This window comes from Monodelphis domestica, chromosome 7 (assembly GCF_027887165.1).
Source record: "Monodelphis domestica isolate mMonDom1 chromosome 7, mMonDom1.pri, whole genome shotgun sequence".
Classification (NCBI taxonomy): domain Eukaryota; kingdom Metazoa; phylum Chordata; class Mammalia; order Didelphimorphia; family Didelphidae; genus Monodelphis; species Monodelphis domestica.
Window position 1 is genome coordinate 210292071 of NC_077233.1, and position 27950 is coordinate 210320020.

At 44.3% G+C, this 27950-nt stretch overlaps 1 protein-coding gene across 2 annotated transcripts in view; it reads right to left on the minus strand.

Moving 5' to 3' along the window:
• Window positions 1–9525: 9525 nt before the first annotated feature.
• Window positions 9526–27950, minus strand: part of ARPC1B (actin related protein 2/3 complex subunit 1B) — a 43051-nt gene continuing 24626 nt past the window's right edge. The window contains exons 2-10 of one of the 2 annotated variants that reach the window (XM_056806438.1): window positions 27361–27435; window positions 23918–24022; window positions 23320–23542; window positions 21160–21267; window positions 18646–18852; window positions 16030–16105; window positions 14298–14491; window positions 12122–12212; window positions 9526–9875 (exon numbers count right to left, since the gene is read on the minus strand). In XM_056806438.1, the coding sequence (XP_056662416.1) occupies window positions 9837–9875; window positions 12122–12212; window positions 14298–14491; window positions 16030–16105; window positions 18646–18852; window positions 21160–21267; window positions 23320–23542; window positions 23918–24022; window positions 27361–27424 (1107 nt within the window). In that variant the 5' untranslated portion in view covers window positions 27425–27435 and the 3' untranslated portion in view covers window positions 9526–9836. Of the gene's footprint in view, window positions 9876–12121; window positions 12213–14297; window positions 14492–16029; window positions 16106–18645; window positions 18853–21159; window positions 21268–23319; window positions 23543–23917; window positions 24023–27360; window positions 27439–27950 lie in introns of both variants that reach the window. The other variant, XM_003341643.4, reaches the window with a different exon arrangement.

Genomic DNA, 27950 nt, shown 5'->3' on the forward strand with positions numbered 1-27950 from the left:
CCGGGATAGAAGAAGCTGCAGAAAATGCCCTGCCGGGCTTTGTCCTCCATGAGAGAATGTGGTTTATTGAGGAAACCTGTTCTTTGGGACTTTTGGAGTAGTGTGAAGGCCAGAGTAAGTTGCCTTTACCTGAGTGGTTGTGTAACGTGGTGAATAGCGTTCAATAGCTAGCGTCGGGAACACCTGATTCAGAGTCCCATCTCCAATACTACCCTCGTGACAGGCATGTCAGTCCTCGAGCCTTCTGTTCCTCTTTTTGTAAGTTGGGGAATAGTACTGCCTATTTCACGGGGTTATGTTGTGGAGATCAGATGGGAATTGTCAGGTTGCTAATGCTCAGTTGTTTCAGCTCTGTGCGAGGCTCCAGGAACACAAAGCCCAAAACTAAACAGCATTTACCTATTCAGAGTTTTCATTTTACTGGAGAGGAAATGGCCTACACAGGCAGGACAAAGCAAAAGCCTGAGCACTAACATGAGTGAGCTTCGAAGGACTGGGAGAAGACGAGGGAAGGAGAGGATTCCAGGCATTGGAAGTGAGGCTCAGGGGGTTCTGTGGAGAAAAGCCAATATTGGTGCCATGGGCTGGGCTCTTGTGTTCTCAGGTCCATCTTCCCACCCGGAGATGAATCAGGTACTGGACAGGAAGCCAAATCTCAAGGGCCAGAAGCATCCTGCTTCAGACTCCAGAGCACCCTTGAGAGAAGACAATGGAAAACGGAAATCTGTGTGAAGCCAGAGGGAGACGGGCAAGCCCAACTAGCAAGTGTCTAATAGCCCTTAAAAATGCTCAAATGATTAAAAATGCTTCCTTCCTTCCTTCCTTCCTTCCTTCCTTCCTTCCTTCCTTCCTTCCTTCCTTCCCTCCCTCCCTCCCTCCCTCCCTCCCTCCCTCCCTTCAAGAAATAACTTGACTGGCATCGATCAGCACAGGTTACCTTCCTTCAAAAACTTTCCAGCTGTGCTTGTATTCTGCTCCTCTGATAAATTTCTGCATGTGAATGATCAGAAACAAGTGTTCCCTATAACTCCTCACTGACTCACCCTTCTGCCAATAACTGAACACGTGTTGTTTCCTTAGACAAGTCATTTCCCCGTTCTCAGTTCCTGGTTTTTTTTAATATTTATTCAAATCCTTACCTTCTGTCTTAGAATCAATACTAACCAAGACAGATGAATGGTAAGGGTTAGGCAGTGGGGGTTAAGTGACTTGCCCAGGGTCACCCAGCTAGGAAGTGTCTGAGGCCAAATTTGAACCCAAGACCTCCCGTCTCTGGATCTGTTTCTCTATCTATTGAACCCAGGACTTCCTAACTCTAGGCCTGGCTCTCAATCCACTGGTTGCCCCCTGCAATAACTTTCTAAAGAAGCCACTGTTTCCACTGTACCACCCCTGGGCCAGCCCTTGTTTTTACAACTACTCTGACTAAATCTGCAGTTACCTTGCTTGAGTAAGCATGAGAAGCATGAGGTCATGTGCAGAGGCTTCAGTCTCTAATGTGTCTCTCACAGGGCTTCCACATTTTTCTCCCCACAGTCTGAGTCTCCAGATACATCTGTGAGTCATACATGGCCTCACCCAGTGTCTTCCCTTCCTTAAGGCTGCAGGCCATGAAGGAACATGAAAACTAAATTGACTGAAATGTGTCCAATTAGAGCCCACAAATTTGTCCCTAATCGATGCTAATTTTTAAGGCAGCAAATCTAGTCTAAAACTACCTGGACCTCCAGATAAACCTGGATCAGGAAATCTGGCTGAAAGGAAGGAAATGCACCACCGGGCAATTCACATTTCTAGTGATGGTGGCTGTCTCTTTAAGGGCTCTACACTGTCAAAGACCCTTTGGTAGCCACTAGAAATTTGTTTTTTATTGGGTCTCTGAATTCATCACAGCGAATAGAATTCTGGACCCCAGGAAGACCTGAGCTCAAATTCAGCTTCAGACACTAATTAATAACTGTATGGCTCTGGGCAAGTCACTTAATCTCTGCCTCAGTTTCCTCATCTGTAAAATAGAGATAGTAATAACATCTACCTCCCATAGTTGGTATGGGGACTGAGACTTTAGCACGGTACTTATTTATTATTATTATTATTATCATTATTCAGTGCAAAGAACCCCTTTATCAGGAAGGATATTCTCTACAAATCCAGCTTAGAAAGTTCCTTAGACCTTTTTTCCAATTGATTTATTTTGTTTGTTTTTTGTTTTAATATAATTTTATTTTTTTCAATATTTTTCCTATTTAACAATATTTGATTTTCCCCCTTTTACATGTAAAAACACATTAAAAATTTTTTGAGTTTCAAACTCTCTCCCTTCTTCTGATCTTCCCTCCCTCACTCTGTCCCTATCCTCCCCTCTCTCTGAAATAGTGAGCAATCTGATAGTGATTTTAAGCTTCCAAAACTTTTCTCCATACTACTCATTTCATGGAAGAGATCTCAAATGAAAACAAAAGGAGAAAGAAAATGAAATAGTGTACATCTTGAACTGCATTCAGACTCTACAGTCTCGGAGGGCAGAGGACATTGACATCAGGAGTCTCAGAGAATAATTTGGTCGTTCACAGTTGTTCATTGAGAAATATTGCTGTCTACCATCTCTGAGAGGGGAGGGGAGGGAGGGAGGGAGGCAATTTGAATCTTATAATTTCAAAAAGCACATGCTAAAAATGGTTATGACATGTAATTGGAAAAATAAAATATCTCTGAATTAAACAAAAGAATTTTTGCTGTCACTGTGTACAGTGTTCTTTCAGTTCTGCTTGCTTCTCTTTGCATCAGTTCATATAATTCTTTGCAGGTTTTTCCAAAATCATCTCACTCATCTTTTTTTTTTAACCCTCACCTTCTGTCTTTGTATCAATTATTATTTTTTTTAACCCTCACCTTCCATCTTGGAATCAATACTGTGTACTGGTTCTAAGGCAGAAGAGTGGTAAGGGCTAGGCAATGGGGGTCAAGTGACTTGCCCAGGGTCACACAGCTGGAAAGTGTCTGAGGCCAGATTTGAATCCAGGACCTCCTGTCTCTGAGCTTGGCTCTCAATCAATCCACTGAGCCACCCAGCTGCCCCCCACTCATCATCTCTTATAGCACAATAGTACTCCATCACAATCACATACCACAACTTGTTCAGCCGTTCCCCAAGGAATGGACACCCCCTCAATTTCCAATTCATTGCTGCCACAAAAGAGCAGCCATAAGTGCTATTCTTCTATGTAGAGGGCTTTCAAATGAACATGCTGATGACACTTTCCAGTGACTCAGTAGCATATTGAGGAAGATGGAGTCCGTGTGCCAGAAGAGGGAAAAAATTGCCTCTGAGGAGATCCTTTTCTTAGGTTAGCCAGTAGACAAGTAAATCACTTTATAGAGTAACTCAGCACTCATTTCCATTCACTGGTTAAGAAGCCATATTTTTCAGACTCTACACACTGGCAATGGCACTGCTTTGCTTCAAGAGTCTCCATGGCTGATAGTGTTATGAAACAAAGAAATAGAAATTTGTATCAACTGTCTTATGCAGTATTGTTACATATTTAACAAATATTGACTATAAAAATGAAACTTTGTAGAAAACAAAAAAGATGGCCCAGGCCAGCCAGTCAGAAGGACCTGGGTTCAAATCTGACCTCAGACACGTCCCAGCTGTGTGACTCTGGGCAAGTCACTTAATCCCATTGCCTAGCCCTTACTGCTCTTCTGTCTTGGAACTAATACACAGTATTGATTCTAAGATGGAAGGGGAGGGTTTAAAAAAAAATAGAATGCAACAAAGAAGACAAAGGAGAAATCCAGATTAAGAACTCTAGATTAGGCTCAGCTAGGCAGCTCAAAGGGTCCTAGACTAGGACTAGCAGCCAGGGCTAGAGACAGGAGGTCCTGGGTTCAAATTTGACCAGAGACACTTCCTGGCTCTGTGACCCCGGGCAAGTCCCATATAAATATATATCTCACCTAGTCTATTGCCTAGCCTTGCCCTTGCATCTTAGAGTTGTTACTAAGACAGAAAGGAAAGGCTTAAAAAAAGAACTCCAGGACAGTTTGAGGCTGGAGAGGGCACATTGTGGTCCCAGGAAACTTCAAGTCAGAACTGGTCCCAGAGCTGCCCGTCTGATGTATGGTCATGGGAGTGGAGGGGGGGAGGATGTTCCAAGCCTCGGGCATGCTGGCGTAGGCACAAAGGAGTGCCCAGGGAAGAGCTAGTAGGAGAGCCAGTTGGGTTGGAATGTGGGCTGCATGAAGAGGAGTGTTGTGCAATCAGACTGCAAAGTGGGTTCGAGTCAGATTGTTGAGTAGGGGCATCAAACTCAAATAGAAACCAGGCCACTAAACTGAAAGGAAGGATCTCTGCCAGCTGTGTGTTGACTTAGAACACTAGATATTGAGACAGCTAGGAGGCACAGCGGATAGAGTGCCAGACCTGAAGTCAAGAAGACCAGGGTTCCAATCTGACCTCAGACATTTCTTAGCTATGTGACTCTGGGCAAGTCACTCAACCATGGTTGCCTTGCCTTGCCCTTCTGTCTTAGAGTTATTACTAAAATAAGGAAAAAAGAAAGAGGAAAAGAGAAAGAAGCAGATAAACAAGTTTGGGGTACACATTTCAATTTCCTAATTGATATCTACTTATTGGCAATAAGGGCTCATCACCATTGAACTTGGGCCTAGGTCTATGGGTGATTTCATGAGTATTCCTAGGCACAAAGACTTTTTCTAATCTCATTTCCTGCCTAGAAGCTCCAAAATGTGTAAGCTTTTCTGGTACTAGGGAGCCATTCAGTGTTCTATCTGAACCTTGTTTATTAAAAATTCTGCTTAGAATCTACTATTTATCTGCAAGGCTTCCCCCCTTTTTGGTGCTGATGTTTTGCCAGGTTTTCCTTCTGACCTAAATTCTTCTTCCTTTTAAGAAAAGGGACCTCTTTGAATTTACTCATTCATCGTGGCTGAAAATGTCTATCTGCCTTCACAAGTGCCATATTCTAGGCCTTGCCTTTCCGAGCTTCCCTTCATCATATGATTACAGAAAATTTGCTATAACAGGAGAAAAGTAAGTTCCCATGACTTGGACTATTAATGCCCTGAGTAAGTTGGTAGTGACCAGCAGGCCCCTGTAGAACTTGAAAGAAATCCAGCTGAGCCATTTCTCAGCCCTTCCATTCGCCCTTGTGACTATATCAATAGCCAATTTCTGTGGCAAAGTAGGGACATTAATTCATTGCTGGTGGAGCTGTGAACTGATCCAACCATTCTGGAGGGCAATTTGGAACTATGCCCAAAGGGCGACAAAACAATGTCTACCCTTTGACCCAGCCATAGCACTGCTGGGTCTGTACCCCAAAGAGATAATGGACACAAAGACTTGTACAAAAATATTGATAACTGCGCTCTTTGTGGTGGCCCAAAACTGGAAAACGAGGGGATGCCCATCAATTGGGGAATGGCTGAACAAACTGTGGTATATGTTGGTGATGGAATACTATTGTGCTCAAAGGAATAATAAAGTGGAGGAGTTCCATGGAGACTGGAACAACCTCCAGGAAGTGATGCAGAGCGAGAGGAGCAGAACCAGGAGAACATTGTACACAGAGACTAATACACTGTGGTATAATCGAGCGTAATGGACTTCTCCATTAGTGGCAATGCAATGTCCCTGAACAACTTACAGGGATCCAGGAGAAAAAAACACCATTCATAAGCAAAGGACAAACTGTGGGAGTGGAAACACCGAGAAAAAGCAACTGCCTGAATACAGAGGTTGAGGGGACATGACAGAGGAGAGACTCTAAATGAACACTCTAATGCAAATACTATCAACAAAGCAATGGGTTCAAATCAAGAAAACATCTAATGCCCAGTGGACTTACGCATCGGCTATGGGGGGTGGGGGGGAGGAAAAGAAAATGATCTATGTCTTTAACGAATAATGCTTGGAAATGATCAAATAAAATATATTTTTAAAAAAATAGCCAATTTCTTCCAGAGCAATTCGCTTCCCAATTATCTTCCCCTACAGTTCACCCCTAAATGGCAATTCTTTGGCCATGCTCAAGGTTCAAAATAAATGATCTTCTGTTATCAACAATTATTTTTAGGCTCCATCATTCTTTCCCAACTTCTTCTGATACTCCCTTGGAACAAAGTAGCACTCTGGAATCTTTGCTGCAAATTCTCAAATGAACAGCCATTACTTTTAAGTCTCTTAACAAGGTAAAATGCTCCTATTTTTACCTTTCCTACTTCAACTAAATTTGGGGAATGAAACTCTCTTCTTCTTGGATTCTCTACCTAAAAAGGGACTTTGCTCAGGGGAAATACAATGGCCTGCTACAGAAATATTGCTAAAAGTCAACGAAAATGATGAGAATCAGTACTTATCGGATTCAGTTTCTTGGGGGCTCCTTCAGACTTCTCTGTCCTCTTCAGATTCTAGGCTGCAGGAAAATCTTGTCCAGGCTTTTAGCTCTTAAGAAACTTCTGGAGATATCAGTCAGTGCTCCAGAGGCTCTAAAGCAATTCCTTTCAATGAGCCACCCAGCAGACAGCTTTAATCAATTCTACTCACCTCTCCCCCACTACTCCTGAGCCCGGGTGGTAAAATGCAGGGCATTCCAGATGGGGATTCCTTTCCTCTCTCTCAGAGCGGTCATTCGTGTGCTGCTCACAAGACAACTAGTTCTCTCCACTTAAAAAGGAAAACTTAGTTAACAATCAGTATTCACTGGTCTTTTAAAACAAAAACTTGGCTATTGTAATGGGTGCACTCTGGAAATTTTCCATAGTTCACCATCCTGTACTTAAGAACAACTTTTCTCTCCCAAAACAAAACTGTGAGTCACTAAGGAAAAGCTTAAAGGTTCCCTTTACCTCCGGCAGATACCCACCTAATTCCCTTCTCTTTATCTCTATCTCATTTATGCCAGGCTCCAAAATGGCCTTCCCTCTGCCTAAAGCCTAGACAGGAAATGCATTGGGCAGTTTAAAGCAGACCTTTTCCCAATCACGCCTTGTCGTTTTACAACCCCGCAATAACCGAAATGAACTTTCTTTACTCCAGAACTCACACACACGTTAATCAGAAAGACTTGCTCTTGGGAAACCAATAATAGCTGAACAAGACGAAAGGACAGCAGTCATGACGAAGCTAATTCCCAGAATAAAAGGCATCTGGTGACCAATACGAAGCATTAACCGCACTGGATAGACAAGATTTCACACATTAACTATACCCAAAACTAGGAAGAAAGGCTGAGACTTTAAAGCGATGCATTTCGGGACCTCCTTTGGCCTCATGCTGGATATTCCCATTTCCAGATCACAGCTCCCCTCTCGCCTCTTTGGCTTTGGAGAGCGATTCACTGTCAACACAACTTTCTAGATGTTATTTGCTAACGTTTATATCACCTGCATTTGGAAGAAATCCATTAGACACACAATATAAGCAAACCCGCACGGAACATTGAGAAGAAACCCAGAACTTCAGTTGTGAAGCTTCCCTGAGAAGCTCTTTCACAAAGTCACCCAACCAAGGAAACCTTACGGGCATTTCAATTCATGAAGAAACCTTCTCCATTTTATTTGCCTTAAAGCAGTTACCCAGAACTTCAGCTGAGCACTCAGGCACTCCCACTTCAGCTGAGCTTCCCATTCAAAGCTTTCAGCCAACCTTTCACGCCTCTGAACCCTTGTCTAGGCTAGACACTGCTGTACTCCCATTCACAGGCACCAACACACACTGGCATGGGCACTGTGCCCCTGGAAACTCAGGCAAACTAGTATCAGGGAAATTCCTCTGCTCCCTTATGCCCTCTGATTCTCAACCCCAAACACCTGACCTTGAGGATTACCCTCCTTTGATTGCCTCATTGAATTGAGATGGACAAAGACAGACACCATTCATTTGTCCTCCAAATCAAGAGAACCACCCCCATGCCCTCAGGGCAAACCTCCTCCCCAACCCCTTGCTCCAGAGTCAGGGCCTCACTGCAGTAAAAGAATAGTCCCCCCCAAAATTGAGGCATTCTTGGAGTCACCTTCCAGGTTGTTCTACTCTTGCTGTCCTCCCAAGCAGCAACTTTTCCATGTGAATTTTAGATTTTCGCCACCCTGCTTAGTCTGTAGAATTTTAGCAACCAGGAATGTATACACCCCCACTTAAGGATTAAGTGTGGGGAAGGAAGGTCTATGACCCGCATGTGCTAGCAAGTGACAAATCAGAAACAACTGACTGACCCCCTGGGTTGTCCAAAGCCAAGTTTAAGCCAGCATTGATACATTTTAGACATAGCAAATAATGTAAAGAACTGCCTTTATATTTCGAGTCACTTCCTATGAGAGGACTTTGGTGGTAGAACTTGACTTGGAGGAGCCCAAGCAGGAGACCTGAGACTGCTTTCCTTAGATGACCACATGGTGAGTATTAAGGCTGACTCCCCTTTTCCTTAGCTCTTTCTGGAGGCACTAGCCTCCAAGGAAACCCCTCATCTTGGAGGAGGCCTCAGGGCTGGAAGCCGAGCTAGATTTAATCTTCTGAGAAGGCTCCTTGGCTGAGGCCTCTGAACTCCCTCTGGCTCAGAGCTGCTCTGCGACTACACAGAGTCCAAGGATTGAACTCTGGCCCCCCTGGTCACTGACCCCTGAGAAAATGCCAAATTTAGGAGAATGACAATTCTGAAGAGCCATTAAAGTTGGGGAGCTTAAATACCTTTCTAGGTGAAACATGGGAACTGAGGATGAGAAGGACAGTTGATTGATTTTACAATGGTAAGAAAGGGAAAGAAGAAGTTCCAGACAGGAATAACAGTGAGGGGCTGATGCTTTACAATGGACATAAAAGGGAAAGACCCAGCTATCTAAGAAACTGTCTATAAAATATTTTCTCAAACTTATTGCTTTTCTTTTTAAGCCCTTACCTTCCATATTAGAATCAATACCATGTATTGGTTCCAAGGCAGAAGAGTGGTAAGGGTTAAGCAATGGGGGTTAAATGGTCACACAGCTAGGAAGTATCTGAAGTCAAATTTGAACCCAGGACCTCGTCTCTAGACTTGACTTTCAATCCACTAAGCCACCTAGCTGCCCCCTATTGCTTCGTTTTATTTGTGCAAAACCTTTCCATTTAATGTATTCCAATTGATTTATTTTCTATCTCAGCTTTCAATCTGATATTTATTCATAAATTCTTCTCCTACCCCTACATATGTTCCTTGTTCTTCTACTTTGCTTATTGATCTCCCTTTATGCCTAAGTCATAGATCTATTTTGATATTGGTTTTAAGGTTTGTTTTATCTTTTCCTTTTGAGAAGAAGGTGGAAATAGATGAGAGAGAAAAGAAAATTTTGTTCATTGAAAAATAAAATGAAATCTATCCAAAAATTAAAAAAAAAATGGCCCAATCATGCTGTCCAGGGTTATCTAGCTAATCAAAAGCCCTGAACCCATCACCCCTGACTGGCTCAGTCCAATTGTTCCTATTCTATTATGGTGAATGAAAGAAAGAGAGGCAGAGACACCCGTGGTTTCCATTTTTATTCTTTCAACATGTTGAAGCAGCTTATGACCAGCATAGTTCTGTTTTATATATATACATATAAAAGAAAGCATTGATATCAAGGGCATTTTCTGTGGACATTTAAGAAAAAGGTACCTCTGACTGTCCCGGAGGACAGAGGCAAAGATGGGGCTGCTTAGCCCATTTGGGCTTTGGCAAAGTCAGGTTTGCAGAAGGAAAGAGGGAAGCGAAGCTGGCATCCATGAGCATGCCTGGCGGCGTAGGGCCTCCTACTCCTAGGACAGGTGGGGAAACCACCTCCCTGTCACGTCTGGCTCATCGGATTTTGAGATCTTTCAGGGCGGACTCCAAGCTCTGAAATAAGAAAACAGATGGGGTTGGTCCCTACATCACAGGAAAGCACCCACAATACTGTATTCCTGGGGGAAGGAGATGAGGGGCGGCCCTGGGCCAAGTACTGGAAAATCCATTTTCTTTTTTTTTTTGTTTGTTTGTTTGTTTCTTTCTTTCTTTGCTTGATAAAACACAATTAGTGGTTAGAGCAGTCCTAGCACATAGAAACTGAAATTTAGATTACTTCACCCTACTTAGATCTTACTTTATGGAGAAGATGAAATTGTAATCTCCTGATTGAACAATGAAGGTACTTAGTTCTTACTTTATAGTGAAGCTAGAACTTTAAGCTAAGTCTATTTTAAGATCTTAATACAAAAAGGTTAAGTAACTAACAAAAGGTGGACTTAACAAAGAAGTGTTAAGTAACTCAAAAGATATAATCTAATCAAAGAAGATGAGAACTAAAGAATGGACAGTCCTGGATAAAAGCCTCTGATGTGATGGGTAGATGTGAAAATTTAGGAGGGGACACAAGAGTAAAAGGTTTATATATTTTGCATCACTTCCTCTCTGTGGTACCTTTTGGCAGCAGACAGGTGACTGGTGGCAGCGTGCTGGGCCCTTTCAGCATCTTGGCATGGCTACAGCTATTGTCAGATTCAGTGGTGAGTTTCTGGCTGAGTTTTCCCCCCTTTACTTTCCAAACTTTATCCTCTTAGAAGCCTCTAATTTCCTTCAGAGACCTAGTGGAGGAGATCTGAACTCCCCCTGGCACAGGCCAGGCAGGAGAAATCCTATACCCTCTTCCCTCTTTCTCCTTAAATCCTTCCCTCTAGTCTATATTAATTAAAATTACCATAAATTTCCAGACGGACTTGGGTATTTTATTTGGGATTTTTCCCCCCTGGCGGCCAATTAATTTAGATTTTAAGTTACAATCTCTACAAAACCCTCAGCACAGCACACTCCACTCCACATCTTTTTCTGGTACCTGCTCCTTCCTCTAACATTGTCTGAACTACCCTCATGCTTGTCATTCAGCTCTTTGTCAACTGATGTCCTACCTGGGGTCCCTTAAACCAAAGGATGTGGATAGCCACTCTCAGGAGACAGAATGTTATACTTGAAGGCAGGAAGACCTGGGTCCAAATCCCACCTTGGACACTAATTGGTTGTGTGTGCCTGGGCAAGAAATTTGACATCACTGAGATTCAGCCTCTTCATCTGTAGAATGAGGATGATAATAGCATACATCTCACATGATAACTGTGAGGAGCAAATGAAATAATGTACAAGAAGTTCCTTGTAAACCTTAAAGTACAATATTTGCTGTTTCAGTCATTTCAGTCCTGTCTAACTCCTTGTGACCCCATGTGGGGTTTTCTTCACAGACCCCGGAGTGCTTTGCCATGTCCTTCTCCAGCTCATTTTCCAGATGAGGAAACTGGGGCAAACAGGGTGAACTGACATGTCCAGAGCCTCATAACTAGTTAAATATCTGAGAGAAGATTTAAATTCAGAAAGATGAGTACAAACTAAATATCAGCTGTTATCTACCTCCAGACAAAGAATTGTTGGAGTCAGATGGATGCAGACCAAAGCCAACTATCTTTCACATCAGTCTATTTATTGGGGCATTTGCTTTTGTATGAGTGCCCTCTTACAACAATGACCACTATAGAAGTGAATTTTGCATTCTAATACATGTATGGCCCAGATTAGACTGCTTACCATCTCCTAGAGTGGGAGAGAAGGAAAGGAAGGAGATGGTGTGGATCTTAATAATTTTGTTATTGTTACATGTAACCAGGAAAAGAATATGTCTTTGAATCAAAAAAAAAAAAAAGGAAATTAATAAATATCAGCTATTACGATGTGACCAGCATGGATTACTTGCACAAAACCAATCCCAGGTGTATACTCAAGCCCTCAGAAAAGCTAAACTTAATGGAAAAACCAACCAACCAAAACCTAGATGAACCCCATAAACTCCAGGAGCCACAGCAGCTCTTCCCTAACTCAAGGAACACCTCTTTCATACAAAGCTCCCCCACTCTTTCTGGTTAGCTCTTCCGCCAACTACCCAAAACAAGGAAGATTTTAAAGGAAGAAACTCTCAGTTTCCCAGGTCTCTGGAAATGAACCCCAAAGGGAAATCAGAAACTCCAATTGTGGTCTGTGTATGCTGATGTTCTCTGCATGGAGTATGTTTGAGAGGACTACCTGAGGCTGAGAAATCCATAGCTGCCATTTCCTGGACTCACCTTGACGTCCCAGATGCTCATCCCTCCATCCATCCCAGTGGTGCAGAACTGGGAGCACTTGGCTTTCCCCCCAGTGAGGACAGAGATCTGACTGCAAAGAAAAATGAACAGATTGAGAGCAATTCCATCTAGTCAGAGAATTCTACACACTGGCCCAAGGACAGGGGCCTGTCCTGAAGTTGAAGTTATTTTTAAATACTTTTACTTCCTGTCTTAGTATTAATTCTAAGACAGAAGAGCAGAAAGGGCCAGGCAATCAGGTTTAAGTGATTTGTCCAGGATCATACAGCTAGGAAGTGTCTGAAGCTAGATCCAAACCCAAGTCCTCCTGACTCCAGACCAGGTGCTCTTTCCACAGAGATACCCTAGCTTCTTCCCAAGATCATAACCATTTTCTCTTCCTCCCTCCATCTCTTTATACCAGTGATGGCGAACCTATGGCAAGGGTGCCAAAAATGGCACACAGAGTACTCTCTGTGATCACATAGCTGCTTCCTTCCCCCTCCACATATGCACAATTCATTACTAGAAAGACAAAGAGAGTCAGGTAGAGTTGCTCCCATCTCCCTCTCCACATCCCCCATCCCTCCCGCCAGCAGCCCAATGGGAGTGCATAGAGGGTAATATGGGTGGCTCACAGGTGGCAGAGCTGGAGGGGAGCAGAGCACTCAGGCCTCTCCCCTCCCCCTCTCTACACTAGCTGAGGATATTCCTCACTTCACCTACCCCTCTGCCCAGCAGCCCAATGAGAGCACTTTCTCCCTCCCCTGTGTGGGGTAAAGTGGGGGGTGGGGCATACCCAGCACTCAGTGGTTGAGGGGCACAGCACATGGTCTGGGGGTAGGGTGAGGTCAGGCATTCCATCAAGGCCCTAGACTCTCCCTATGCCCCAGTACTCTATTACTCAGCAGTGGCCTAACTCATTAAAGTTTCTTTTCTTCCTATTCACAGACTTTAGGGCAGAAACACAATAGATGAATCCTGGAAAAATATCCCTGGTTCTGCAGGCCTACTTTTCCCTTTTGTTTTTCTATCTAAGCTCTTGGAATGTGCCTCTAGGCACCCAGTTGAACCTGCAACTACTCCCAGGCCAGTAGCCTAGCAAGGTCCATTTTGCCTCAATGAATCAGGAAAAGCTCCAAGAAGGAGGAAGTCAGGATTGATAACAGACTCCTTGGATTTGTTTTCATACGTGTATTTCTTGTTTCTGCAACCAGATTTGTACGATCCTAGAAGGTCAGAAATCACCCAGTCCAGCCCCATCACACACCACCCCTCTCTGTCTCTCTGTCTCTCTCTCCCTCCTCAGTCTCTGTTTCTCCCTCTCCCTCTGTCTCTGTCTTCCCCCCCCTTCTTTCTTTGTACTTTTGTTTTATTTTAGGCAAGCCCTGTGAATTTCAGGAACTCCCTGTGTGAAAAACCTTTCCACCAATGCAGCCACAACTCTCTGTGACTTCTCACCCTAGAGGGCAGACTAGGGGCTCTGAGAAGTCAAATAACTCATCTGTGGTCAAAGAGCAGCCAGGGTTGACAGAGGCATGACTGGAACCAGCTCTCCCTGTCCCTGTCCACCCCTTTCTCCACTAGGCCACGTGGTTTCATTCTTGCTTAAAACAAAATCAAAACCAAACAAAACTCATTTAAATAGTACTAGGGTCTATCTGACCACTTGGTTTAATTTATAAAAATTAAAGAGGGTTTGATGGATTGAAAGCCAGGTCTGGATTTGGGAGGTCCTGGATTCAAATCTTACCTCAGATACTTCCTAGCTGCATGACCATGGGAAAGTCACTTAACCCAATCACCTAACCTTTACTGCTCTTCTACCTTAGAATCAATAGGTAAGAATTTTTAAAAAAATTTAATAGAGCCAGCATTTGTATGGATTTCTGATCACATGATCCAACATGGGTGGCCCTGATCTACCAGGAAGGCAGGGACCTTGTCTTGTCTTGTGAATCCCTAAATACCCTCAACTCATTGACTGACTTCCAAAAGGTCCCTACTTCTTCCCGAGGGCCCAAACCAATCTCTCTGCCCAGCCCTGCAGAGCACTCCACCCCACCTCCTGTCCCTGGAAGGAGGGAGCCCTCCCGTCCGGACCGTCCCTGCTTCTCCAACCTCCATAGCCAGCCGTACTTCCTCTAAATGACTCTGGGGCTGGCCATTCACATACCTGACACTGTTCTTGTGCAGCGTGTCCAGGCCAGCAGAGCTATCAGAACTGGCCCGCTTGTCCAGGCTCTGGAAGCGTTCTCGGGCGGTCATCCCACGCTGGGAATTCTGCTTGGGCACGTCGAGCCGCCCCCCGAAGCTCAGCACCCCAGAAGCGCCATCATAGGTAAAGAGCATGGGAAAGCAGTCATGCCCCTGGGGGAAGAGAGAGAGGGAGGGATGGGCACAGGAAAAAGAGCCTTTGTCAGGGGGTCTGGCCTCAGCTGGCTCTGTCCCTTGCTAGCTGCTAACTCTCAATTTTAGTTTTCTCATGTGTAAAATGGGAATTATAGAGGGCAGCTGGGTGGTACAGTACATAGAGCGCCAGGCCTGAAGCCAGGAGGTCCTGGGTTCAGATCTGGTCTCACTCTTCCTAGCTGTATGACCCTGAGTAAGTCACTGAACTCCATTTGTCTAGCCCCTGCCCTTCTGCCGTAGAACTGTTACTAGGACAGAAAGTAAGGGTTTAAGGAAAGAAAAGAAAGCAATGTGAGTCCAAGTTACAGAAATATTCATGTTCTTTAATCCAGTAATTCCACTAATGGGAAGATGCCTTGAAAGTATCAATAAGTAAAATAAAAAATGAGATCTGTTCAAAGATGTTCATAGTATCCTTAGTCATAAGGGTAAAAAACCCTGCCAGCAGTTTAACTAGCCAGCAAAAGCAAGAAAAGAAACAAGCATTCATGAAATGACCTCCATGTGCCAGATCCTGCTAAGCCCTTTACAAATAGTCATTTGATACTCACAATAACCCTAGGCCAGTGATGGTGAACCTTTCAGAGACTGAGTGCCCAATCTGTACCCTCATGCCGCATGTAAGCCACCAGCCGTACCCCAAGACAGGGGAGAGAGGAAGCGCTCCCATTGGGCTGCTGGGCAGAGGGATGGGTAATGGGAGAACTGTCCTCAGGCGTGGTGGAGAGGGGGAGGGGAGCAGCACTCGTGCCATAGGTTCGCCAACACAGCCCTAGGAGATAGGTGCTATTATTATCCCCATTTTATAGTTGAAGAAACTGAGGCACAGCAAAATTAAATAACTAATCCAGGGTCACACAGTTAAAGTGACTAAGGTTGGATTTGAAGTTGGGTCTTCCTTACTCCAAGCCCAATACTCTCTCCACTGTGCCATCCAGTTGTCTACCACAAAAGAATAGTAAAATAAAAATTATAATATAATTATTGGATGCATATTAGATAGATATAATACAAATAAAATTATAATGCAGTTAAGTAATGAGTCTGGCGGCAGCTAGGTGGCTCAGTGGGTAGAGAGCTAGTCTTGGAGATGTGACCTCCCATCTCAGATACTTCTTAGCTGTGTGACCTTGGGCAAGTCACTTAATTCCATTTGCCTAGCCCTGAATGTTCTTTTGCCTTGAAACTAACACTTAGTATCAATTCTAAGAGAGAAGATAAGGATTAGAAAAAAGGGAAAAAAAGATGAATCAGAGATAAAAACCAACCTGGACTTTTTGTGAAATCAAAAAAAGGGGGGGGAGGGCGGGAAAGGGGGAATAAAGGGGAAGGGAAGGACAAGATGAACAGAGTGCTCTATAAAAGAAAAAAGTGAATGGGAGTGACATAATCCTTATGAAGACTGAGAGTGACCGAAATGCATCTATTTGAATGTAAAGAATTACAAATGGCAAGGAGCAAGAACCAAGTGAACTAACGTAATTCTCATTGCTTACCGCCGCCACCAGGCTGTTTTCGGTGATGAAAGTGAGCGCCAGAAGGGGCAGGGTCTCTGAGGCCAGGGAGGCCACCCTAGGGGAGAAGAGAGAGGAGGATGTCAGGACTAGTCCTCCTCCTTCAACCCTGCAGATACCCAGGGTCCTGTCTGTACAGTTGAGGCCATGACAAATACCCCCACAAAAACCTCAGGGATGCTGGGAAGATGAATGAAGAACGAAGGGCTTTTGGAGGTTTGGAGGCTCCAAGAATCTCTGACTAGTTAACCATCTGACCTTTTCCCTGCCACAGGGGATGGGAAGAAGAAAAAATAAATGAGCCCAACCCAGCTATTGCTGGCTAGCAGAGACTATGGCAACAACAACCACAACAAACCCCAGAATAGGACAGCCAGAATAAGGACTGGCAGAGATTTCAACAGCCTAGAATGATAGGTCAGATCCCATAATATAACATTTCATAGGAATAAATAGGAAGCCCGGTGAGTTCAGAAAACCAATAGCCCAGAGCAAAAGGAAGGAGGCATGCCTAGAGAACAATCCAGGCGAAAAAGATATAGGTAGTTCCGTGGATACAGAGTCAGATGTCCTGGGTTCAAATCTGGACTCAGATACTTCCTAGCTGTATGATCCTGGGCAAGTCATTTAACCCCCATTACCTAATCCTTATCAGTCTTCTGCTTTGAAACAGCCTCAGGAGACTCAAACTCTGTTCAATCCAGAAGTAAGAAAAGACTTTTATGTGTAGAAGAGGTTTTCAGGAGAGCATAATAGTCTAGGCTGGTGAAATGACCTTGGGGCTGGTAGAATAGCAGCCCCCATGGCAGATTAGCCCCAGAGCCCTGGGCTGAAGGAGTAGCAGTTCTCCAGGTGTGGAGAAGCAGCCTTGGAGCTAATGAAATAGCCTGGAAGTTGGTGGAGCAGCCCCCTGGGTGGATCAGGATTTGCATATTTATTGAGAGCCCTGGACTGGCAGAGCTCTGGGTACTCATATCTCAGGTTTCTCCCCATGGCCCCCCAGCCATCCTTTGTCGGTGTGGGAAAGGTCTCACTACTCTTCTGAAGTGCCTTTATCAAAGATGGGAACATTGTTAAGGTAAATACAGAACAATGCAAATGGCCATTAGGATGGCCTAATAATTCTGAATGAGGTAAATACAGGCCCAAAGCCGTGGCACAGAGCAGCCTGACAGTTCTGAACTAAGGGACAGAACGGTACAGTTACAAGTGATTAACAATACAGAATGGTTAACCAATTAATAATACTGATTTGGCAGTTTCTGCTTAGCTAGTGCTAACCAGTGAGAAATACAAGATTTCAGAGCCTGAGGGTCCTGCTCCCTTCATTGCCCATTGCTCACCTCCAACAGAACCAGAGCTTGGTATTGATTCTAAACCAGAAAGTAAGGGTTTAAAAAAGAAGAGGAGAGGAGAAGAAAAAGAAAGCAGAGGAGAGGAGAAGGAAAAGGAGGAGGAGAGGAGAGAAGAGGAGGAGGAGGAGGAGAGGAGAGCAGAGGAGAGAAGAGGAGGAGGAAGAGAAGAGAAGGAAGAGAAGAAGAGGAGAGGAGAGGAGAGGAGAGCAGAGGAAAGAAGGAGAAGGAAAAGAAGGAGGAAGAGAAGAGATGAGAAGGAGAAGGAGGAGAGGAGAGGAGAGAAGAGAAAAAGGAGAAGGAGGAAGAGACAAGAAGGAGGAGGAGAGGAGAGAAGAGAAGGAGGAGCAGGAGAAGGAAGAGATGAGAAGAGGAAAGGAGAGAAGAGAAGGAGCAGGAGAAGGAAAAGAGAAGAGAAGAAAAAAAGAAGGGAGAGGAGAGAAGAAGAAAGGAAGAGGAGGGAAGACAATAATTTTAGTGGATTGCTAATTCAGCAACATGGCAACCAAACCAAAATTCAGATGTAATCTTTGGCCATGGTAAGAAGCTTAGTGCCCATATCCAGAAAAGTCAGAGTTGCAATGGCTTCTGCTTTAGTCATACTGCATCTGGAATATGGTAGCCACTTCTGGCCACATCATCTTGGAATGGATATTGCCAAACTAGTGTGCCTGAAGTAAGGCAACCAGGACAGGAAGATAACTTAAAACTCCACAATAGAAGGATCAGCCAAATGAACCTGGAGATGCCTAACCTAAAGAATCTCAGCTTTGGAAGCGCATCATTACTTCAGATATCCAGTGCCTTGCAGAAGCAGGAGCAGATTGTGTGGCCTCGGGGCACAGAATTTTAGGCACAGTGTAGACATTTTCAGATATAGATACCCTCTCTATACAGGTCTCCAAGACCTAAGTGAGGTTTTAAGCTGTTAAAGCTTAAAATTATTCAAGTTTAAAGCTTAAACCTATTATAATTTTAAGCTACTAAAGCTTCAAGCATCACTAAGAGTTCTGGGACGCCTGGTAAAAGTGAACATTTCCTGTCCCACAAGGGCATGGGCTGCCTCAAGAGCAAATCTTCAAGCAGAGGACGGATGCCCAGATTTGGGATTCTTGTAGCTCAGGCTCTTCTACAGACTTGGCCTTTGGGATCTGGGTTCCAACCATCCACCAGCCTCTCCAAGAGGCTGAAGTGGGTCTAAGGGACCTGTAGGTCCCGGTGGGTCTTCTGCAAGCTTCCCACTTACGCCATCTTCTTGTTGGCATCAGCCAGGCACACGGTGCTGTCGTGGCTCACCCAGGCCATGCGGTTGCCGCTGTCAGAGAAGCAGACGCTGTGGACCCAGCCACAGCTGCTGCTAGACTCGAACATCAGCTCGCCAAAGGGCATTTTGGAGCCCCACGGGGTGGGTGAGGGTCTCTCTTCCACCTCCTTGATATAAGCTGAGAAGATTCTGAGAGAAGGAAAAGAAAACCAGAATGAGGAGGGGATTATGGGGATGGAGAGGGAGAGGAGCCTGGGTGGACAGGAGGGTATTAGCCCTTTTTATGTCTCCCAGGAAAGCTCACTGGGGAAAGGCAGAGGATGGATGTACTGGACAAAGCATGCTGAGTGCTCTCCAGCCCCCAACATTCATATCCAAAGCAAAAATCAGCCTGAATCGGGGAATCTTAACCTTTCTGTGTATGTCATGGACCCACTTTGGAAGTCTGGGGCAGTTTCTGAACCCCATTTGAGGAATGATTTTACATGTATAAAATAAAATACATGGGATGACAATGGAAATAAAATATAGTGAAATAAAACTGTATGGGGCAGCTAGGTGACTCAGTGAATTGAGAACCAGGACTAGAGAAGGCAGGTCTTGGCCAGGTTTAAATCTGACCTCAGATACTTCCTAGTTGTGTGATCTTGGGCAACTCACTTAACCCCCATTGCTGAGCCTTTATATATGCCTTGGAACTAATACTCAGTATTGACTATAAGATGAAAGGTAAGGATTTAAAAAAAAGAAAGAAGTGCAATTGTAAAAACATAAAAAAAAAACACTACAGGTTAAGAACTTGGGGGGGGGGGGGGGCAGGGAGAGGCATTGTATTTTTATGCCTCAATTTTCTCACCAATAAACCCAGGGGGTTGGATTCAGGAATGTGCTGGTAAATGTTTAACAACAAGCTCTCCAGAAAAAAAGTATATACTGTCACCCTTTTTAAAAATTTAATCTGCATTATTGACACTTTTTCTATCACATTCTTATACCTAGGCAATCTGCAGAACCATAAAGTTCTTAATTTGTAGTATCTACTGGTTTCTGAAAGGTAAAATTCTCACATTGAAAATTTAACAGTTGGCTCTTATGAACCAGTTTGAGCTGGCTCCAGCACATCCCTCCTTGGATTAGAAATGATAAAATTTTTGAGTTTTAAATAGATGAATGAATGAACAAGAAAGCATTTATTCAGTACTAATTATGTGCCAGACACAGTGCTAAGGCACAATCTCTGCTCTCAAGGAGCTCACATTCTAACTAGGGGAGGCAATACATAAAGGTTCATCTTGGACATCTGCAGATTCCCTTTTCTCTAACTTGATCTCCTTTCCTCCTCCTTCTTCTTCTTTTTTTATTTTCTGTCTTAGAATCCACACCATGGATTGGTTTCAAAGTAGAAGAGCATTAAGGTCTAAGTAACTATGGTTAAGTGACTTGTCCAGGGTCACACAGCTTAGGAAATATCTGAGGTTATATTTGAACCCAAGTTCTCTCATCTCCAGTCCTGGCTCTACCCACTGCGCAACCCATCTGCCATTGAATACATGTCTGTTAAGTGACCAAACCAGTAGAATAAAGCTCTAATGATTGAATGTCAGGCATCAGAGATGAGAGAACCGTGATGACATGTTATCTTACTCCAATTCCCAACATTCTCTTCCTACTTCCACTGCATCTAAACTGCATCAATTAAATTATTTAGAATTTGGGGGAGTAGAAGGGAATTGCAGGTCCTCTTTCACTTTTCAAACTACCTTCATTTTTATTTCTTTTTCCTTTTGAGGGGTACATGTCATTTGTTAACTTTATCGTTGAACTTCTTTACTCATTACATAGGAAACAGTATCGCTTTCGTGCATTTTTAACTCCTTAGGAACTTTTTTTTTAATGTTTCCCCAGGACCTAACAGTTCCTGCCCCCTAGCAGGCAGGCACTCAATAAAAGCCTAAATTGAATGCTATTTTTGCTATTATTCACATCTTTTGTAACTAAGCTGAGTAACAGCTTTGTTGTAAAGCACTGCTTAAAGAAGATCGGCAATCCATAGACGTGCCCTTTCAATACTATGTCTAATTTCAGTCTTGTCTGACTCTGACCCCATTTTGGAGTTTTCTTGGCAAAGATACTAGAGTAGTCGGCCATTTCTCCAGATCATTTTACAAATGAGGAAACAGGCAACCAGGGTTAAGTGACCTGACCAGAGGTATAAACAGCTAGTAAGTGTTTGAGGCTGGATTTGAATTCAGGTCTTCCTGGCTCCGAGCTAGCATTCTATGCACTGTGCCATAGAGTTGCCCTAACTACCTCCATTTTATCAATAGCTAAACCCCATTTGTCCTGGACCAGGTTCCTCCTGAAAAGGCCTTCAAAGTAAACACCTGACATGGGAGAATAAATCCAGCCCCAGGACCCAGAGGCCTGGCCCTTCACCTCTGGCCAGGGGCAAAACAGGTGCTCCCTCAGCTGGAGCCATCACCCTCCACTCCTCACCGGCACTTGAAATCACAGGAGCCAGCAGCCAGCAGCACGTTGTTGGGGTGCCAGTCCAGGCTGAGGACGGTCGATCGGATTGGCTTCTTGATGTGCTTACAGACCCACCTGAATACAGGCCCAAAAAAAGACAGTCAGATTTCCCTTGGCTGTTAAGAAAGTCAAGTTCAAGATTTCTAATATGTCAGAGCCATAAAAGACCTAATTTAGAGATTTTTCTAGATGGGGACATGAGGAAGATGGAGACACCAAGACCTCAACAAGTCAAGTGACTTTTCCCAAGTCACACAGGTAGGTAAAGATGAACCTAGAACTCAGGACTCTTGATTCCTAATTTAGTCTTTCTTTCTTCCTTCCTTCATTCCTCTCTCTCTCTTTTTCCTTCTCTCTTTCTTTCTTTCTTTCTCTTTCTTTCTCTCTTTCTTTCTTTCTCTTTCTTTCTTTCTTTCTTTCTTTCTTTCTTTCTTTCTTTCTTTCTTTCTTTCTTTCTTTCTTTCTTTCTTTCTTTCTTTCTTTCTTTCTTTCTTTCTTTCTTTCTTTCTTCCCTTTCCTTCCTTCCTTCCTTCCTTCCTTCCTTCCAGAGAGATAGGCAATTGGGGTTAAGCAACTTGCCCAGAGTCACAGAGCTGGGAAATATCTGGGGCCAGATTTGAACCCAGGTCCTCCTGACTCCTAGTCAGTCTTCCTCTCTTCCTCTCTCTCTCTCTCTCTCTCTCTCTCTCTCTCTCTCTCACTCTCTCTCTCTCTCTCTCTCTCTCTCTCTCTCTCTCTCTCTCTCTCTCTCTCTCTCTCTCTCTCTCTCTCTCTCTTTCTTTTCCTTCCTTCCAGATAGGCAATTGGGGTTCAGTGACTTGCCCAGAGTCACAGAGCTGGAAAATATCTGGGGCCATATTTGAACCCAGGTCCTCCTGACTCCAGGTCTAGTGCTCTTATCTACTGTACTCCCTAATTGCTCCCAGTGTTCTTTCAATTCCCCCAGTTAGACTGTCTCTCAGGAACAAGGAAAATGACTAGATTTCAGAATAGTGCCCTGGAAATGTGGCAAAGAACACCAAGCTGGAAATGTAAGCTTCCAGCCCCAAAGTCATTTGGCCTAACCCCCTTATTTTATATAGGAAGAAAAGGAAGTAGAGGGCATTAATCTGCCCAGCACCACATAGTAATCAGGAACTGAATCCAGGTCATCTAATTTCAGAGTTAATGCCCTTTTCAGTGTACCGCACCCCTGGATTCAAGCTGTTGAATCTCAATTCTGCCTTTCTCTTGCTGCTCTCTCTTGGACAAATAAGTCATTTTCCCTCTTGGGGGTCTTAGCTCTCCGTTAAAATGAATGGCCTGCATCAGATGGGCTGACATGACAGAAAAGGAACATGACTAATGCTGGCAGGGATGTGGAAAAATAAGAATACTAACTCATTGTTGATTGAGTGGTGAACTGGTCCAACCATTCCAGAGAACAATTTGGAACTCTGCCCGAAGTACTATAAAACTGCAAATTGTTTGATCCAGCAATACCACTACTATGTCTGTTTCCCAAAGAGATTAAAGAGAGAAGAAAAGAAAAAGGAATGAATTGTTCACAAATATTCATAGTAGGTCTTTTTTGTGGCGGCAAAGAATTAGAAGTTGAGGGAATGCCCATCAACTGGGGAATGGCTGAACAAGTGGTGGTATATGATTGTGATGGAATTCTATTGTGTGATATGAAATAATGAAGGAAATGATTTCAGAAAAACTTGGGAAGACTTACACAGAAGAATGGATGCAAACAGAACTAAGAGCACATTGTGTACTGAAACAGCAATATTTTTTTAAAACCCTTATTTTCCATCTTAGAATCAATATTAGAGTTGATTATTAATAGTAGTATTGGTTCCAAAGGCAAAAGAACAGTTAAAGGCTAGAGCAGCTGGGTCGCTCAGTGAAGAGCCAGCCTAGAGATGGGAGGTCCTGGGTTCAAATCTGACCTCAGACATTTCCTAGCTGTGTGATCCTGGGCAAGTCATTTAGCTCCAATTGTCATAAATAAAATAAGACAACTAAGTACATGTAAATTTTGTGCAAATGAGAGATAATTTCCAGGTGACCTAGAAGGATAAAAGAAGGTGCCTGAAGCCCTAGTTAATGACCATGATTCAGACAAAGCCCAGTTCTTCTCACCAGTCATTCTCTTGCTCAAAGTAGCAGATGGAGATGACGCGGGAGCCACTGCCCACCGCAAACTTGTTCTCCTTGGGGGACCACCTGACGCAGCGGGCGGCCCGGTTGATCCGCAGGATGACCAGGGTGGGCTTCCAGATGTTCCCTTTCAGGGTCCACACATAAGCATTGCGGTCTGTGCCGCACGTGACGATGCGGTTGCTCTCAGGGGCCCAATCAATGCCTGCAGCCAAGGTGGGCAGGAAAGGAGTTGGAGGGTTTCCCGTGCCCGAGGCCAGCCTGGCCTCCCCCCACCACAGTGGGCAGCCCCCCCCCCCCCCCCCCGGAGAACCTCCTTGCAATTGCACATAGATTCCAGCAGGGAGAGCTCTTTCCCTTCCTTTCCTAGACCACAGATCATAAATGTAGGTGTGAGAGGTTCACTTCACCCAGCCCTTTGATGAGGAAGTGAAGTTACCGCTGCCCTCACGCTGATGAGCCAACAGCCTTTCCTTGCAGCTCTCCATCCTCCTCTCTGCCTCCCCACGCCTCGGTTTCCCAGGGATGACACGGGAAGAGTCTCCCCACTGATGCCCCCAGGGTGCACAGCCACACTCACCCGTTACTTGTCCATTGTGCTCCTTAAGCTCGTGGGCCTTAGCCCACTTGGTTCCCTCCTTCTTATAAATGTGGACCTCATGGTTGTTTGGACAGATGGCAATCTCTGTTGGATGACAAAGTGACATGAGGCAGAGAGGGAGAGAGGGAGAACAGAGGAGGCAGGGAGGCAAGAAAGAGAGGAGGGGGAGAGGGAGAACAGAGGAGGCAGGAAAGAGAGGAGGGGGAGAGGGAGAACAGAAGAGGCAGGGAGGCAGGAAAGAGAGGAGGGGGAGAGGGAGAACAGAGGAGGCAGGGAGGTAGGAAAGCAAGGAGGGGGAGAGGGAGAACAGAGGAGGCAAGGAGGAGGAAAGAGAGGAGGGGGAGAGGAGCCCTCTGGGTTCTAGCATTATATAGATCACAGGAATGAGGGATAGATAAGTTCAATGTCATCCCTCCCTTCCTTTTCTCCATAAGCACACACAGACAAGCAGCCCTAGGCCACACACACACACACCACACACACACATTTTGAACCCCTATCCAAACACAGAGAGAACAGCGGAGTGAAATGTTTTTAGAGGCAGGATTTTCCATCAGCGCTCTGAACCATAGAGATAATGTGGTGTGGGAAGAACACTGGGTGGAAACCAAGAGACCTGGGTTCTTGTTCCAATTCTACTGCATCCCTTCTCTGTGTGGCCTTGAGCAAAAGCGCTGGGTCTGGAAGATCTGAGTTCAAATCAAGCCCTAGATATTTACCAGCTCTATGACTCTAGGCAAGTCACTGAACTTTCTCAGTCATGGGTTCTTCATCGGTAAAAATGAGGATGACAATCACACCTACTTTTCCAAGGTTGTTTGTGGTGAGGATCAAAGGAAAGAACATATATGAGTTCCTAGAACAGTGCCTGGAACAGAGTAGGCATCTAATAAATGCTCGTTTCCACTCTAAACCATCACCTCATACCCATCAGACTGGCTGAAATAATGGAAAAGAAAAATGACAACTGCCAGAGGGGATTTGGGAAAACAAGGCATGCTTACATGCTGTTGATAGAGTTGTGAACTGGTCCAACCAGGAGAGCCAATTGGAATTGTGCCCAACGAGATATAAAGCCCTTTGACCCCAAAGAGATTAAAGGAAAAGGAAAAGAACTCCTATGTACAAAATTATTTATAGCAGCTCTTCTTATGGTGGCAAAAGAGTTAGAAATCAAGGGGATGTCAATAAATTGGGGAATGGTGGAACAATGACTGTGTATATATATGATTGTGATGGAATACTATTGTGCTTTAAGAAATGACAAGCAGGGGGGCAGCTGGGGGGCTCAGTGGATTGAGAGCCAAGCCTAGAGATGGGAGGTCCTGGGTTCAAATCTGGCCTCAGACACTTCCCAGCTGTGTGACCCTGGGCAAGTCACTTGACCCCCATTGCCTAGCCCTTACCATTCTTCTGCCTTGGAGCCAATACACAGTATTGAATCTAAGATGGAAGGTAAGAGTTTAAAAAAAAAAAGACAAGCGGGACAGTTTCAGAAAACCCTGGGAAGATGTACATGAACTGATGCAAAGTGAAGTGAGCAGAACCAGGAGTATGTTGTATACAGTAATAGCAATATTATTAGGATGACCATTTGTGAAAGACTTGGCAATAAAATGATCCAAGTCAATTCCAAAGGACTCATGATAAAAAATGCTATCTAGATCCAGAGAAAGAACTGATGAACATTGAATACAGATTGAATCATGCTTTTCCCCTTATTTTTTTTGGCTTCCCCCAATTTTTTTTTTGCAATATGGCTAATATAAAACTATGGTTTGTATGACTTCATAAGTATCACTGATATATTGCCTGCTTTCTTAGAGGGCGGAAGAGGGAATGGGAACTCAAAACTTTAAAAAATGGATGTTAAAGTTAAAAAAATGTAAATAGTTACTTCCTTTTTTCATTCCTTTTCTCCTTTTCTTTCCTCTTTCCATTCATCTTTCCTTCCTTTTTTCCTGTCACTCTTCCATAAAATGAAGGCTGTCACCCCTTGGGAAAAGACTGATATCACAGAAGGTGAGAGCTGGAAGGGACCTCACAGCCCATCTTAGTCAAACTCTAATTACATCAAACAAGATCTATCGATCGGTGTGTATAGGACAAAGGAGCTGGCTGATGTGACACGAGCAAAACAGTCCTTGGAGAAGGCAAGTATCCTGAGGAGAAAGGGAAGCTGGATGGATACTCGAGGCCAGAGCGTCCCATGTCTCACTAGGGTGAACTTCTTAGCCTTGGCAATAAGGGAAGTGATTTGCCAAACAGTGCCAAGTACTTCAAAGGACACAGGGAGAAGCCAAGAGTATCTTCGCTGATACCTGGTACAAGTTGTGAAAACAAGGTCTTTGGCAGAGAGATGGAGGATCATGGGTGTGGAATGCTGCACACACTGCCAGATGAGGTCATTGTTGGTTTGTTTGGCTTGACTTCCTTTGTTTCCAGGGGATTTGGTGACGGTGGGGGTGTATACTGGGAAATGAATGTGGTTTAATCTGTTTTCCATTTCATAAAAGTCACAGATTTAGAGTGGGAATAGCCCTTGGAAATCATCTTGTCCAGTTCCTTTCATTTGTGGAGGAGGAAAGCAAATCCCAGAGCAATAAAGTCACTTGATCCAGATCATGTAATTAGTAGAGAGAATAAACAGAACATAAATCTGGATTTTAGGGCTTCCAACACAACAGCAAAATTCAATTACAAAGGGCAGCTAGGTGACACTGTGGATAGAGAGACAGGCCTGGAGAAAGGAGGCCCAAATCTGGCCTTAGACACTTTCTAGCTGTGTGACCCTGGACAAGTCACTTGACCTCCATTGCCTAACCCTTACCACTCTTCTGTCTGGGAACCAATACATAGTATTAATTCTAAGAAGGGAAGTAACGATTAAAATGTTTTTTTTAAACTACAGCGCCCTGCCTTCTCTGGAAAAGCTCAAAAAGAGCAGGGTTCAAGAGAAGCAGCTGGGGATGGCATGGTAGTTAAGCATGGACCAGTAGTAAAAAATAGCAGGATAAAGATGGAGAAGAGTGTGCATGGGGGAAATAGAGGAAAGAATCATGGCATCCTGGCTCCTGAGACTAAGGATTCACATAGGAATCCCTCAGAACAGACCTAGAAACGATCCTCCTCTTACAGACGTTGACATTTTTTAAAAAGAAAAACAAGTGAATTGTACATTTTGTACAATAGTTTTTCACCTAATGAGTGGCACATCTATACTGGTATATAATTTTTACATGACAACAGGTTTTGTGTGATTAAAAAAATACCAGCATAAAAAAAAAGAAAAAGAAAAACAAGGACTGCCCAAAGCTGTGTCTGGGGAAGGGTCCCATTTTCCTCTTTCTCTGGTTCTCTCAGGCTGCTAGAAGAAAATGCCCAGGACAATTGGGTCGAATTGAACAGAAGGGGGCACTCACGGGTTCTGTCCTTGTTCCAGGCGTGACAGCTGATGGGTTCAATCAGGAAGCTGTGGTAGGCCATGGTGGGTTTTTCTGCTGTAGCAAAAGAAAAGAGGAAGTTGCTTTAGATCACTCTGCCTCCTTCCCCCCAGTACAGTCTAAAAGAAACCCATACCGGAAAAGAGAGCAGAAAGAGCCGACCATTTGTCACCCAGAGCAAGAAGGCTCCTCCATCTTCAGAATGATGCAAACGCTGCCCCTGCCATTCTCCACTGGTCAGTCATGACCCTCTCTACATGGCCCCATTTGGGGTTTTCTTGGCAGAGATACTGAGTGGCTTGCTGTTTCCTTCTCCAGCTCATTTTACAGCTGAAGAAACTGAGGCAAACAGGATTAAATGACTGGCCCAAGGTGGCACAGTAAGTGCCTGAGGCTAGATTGGAATTCTGGAAGCATCTATGCACTGGGCTACCTAGCTGCCATTAAGATACTATAAATGGGGGGAACTAGATGGCTCAGTGGATGGAGAGCCAGACCTAGAGAAACGGGAGATCCTAGGTTCAAAAATGGCCCCCAACACTCCCTAGTTGTGTGACCAAGGACAAGTC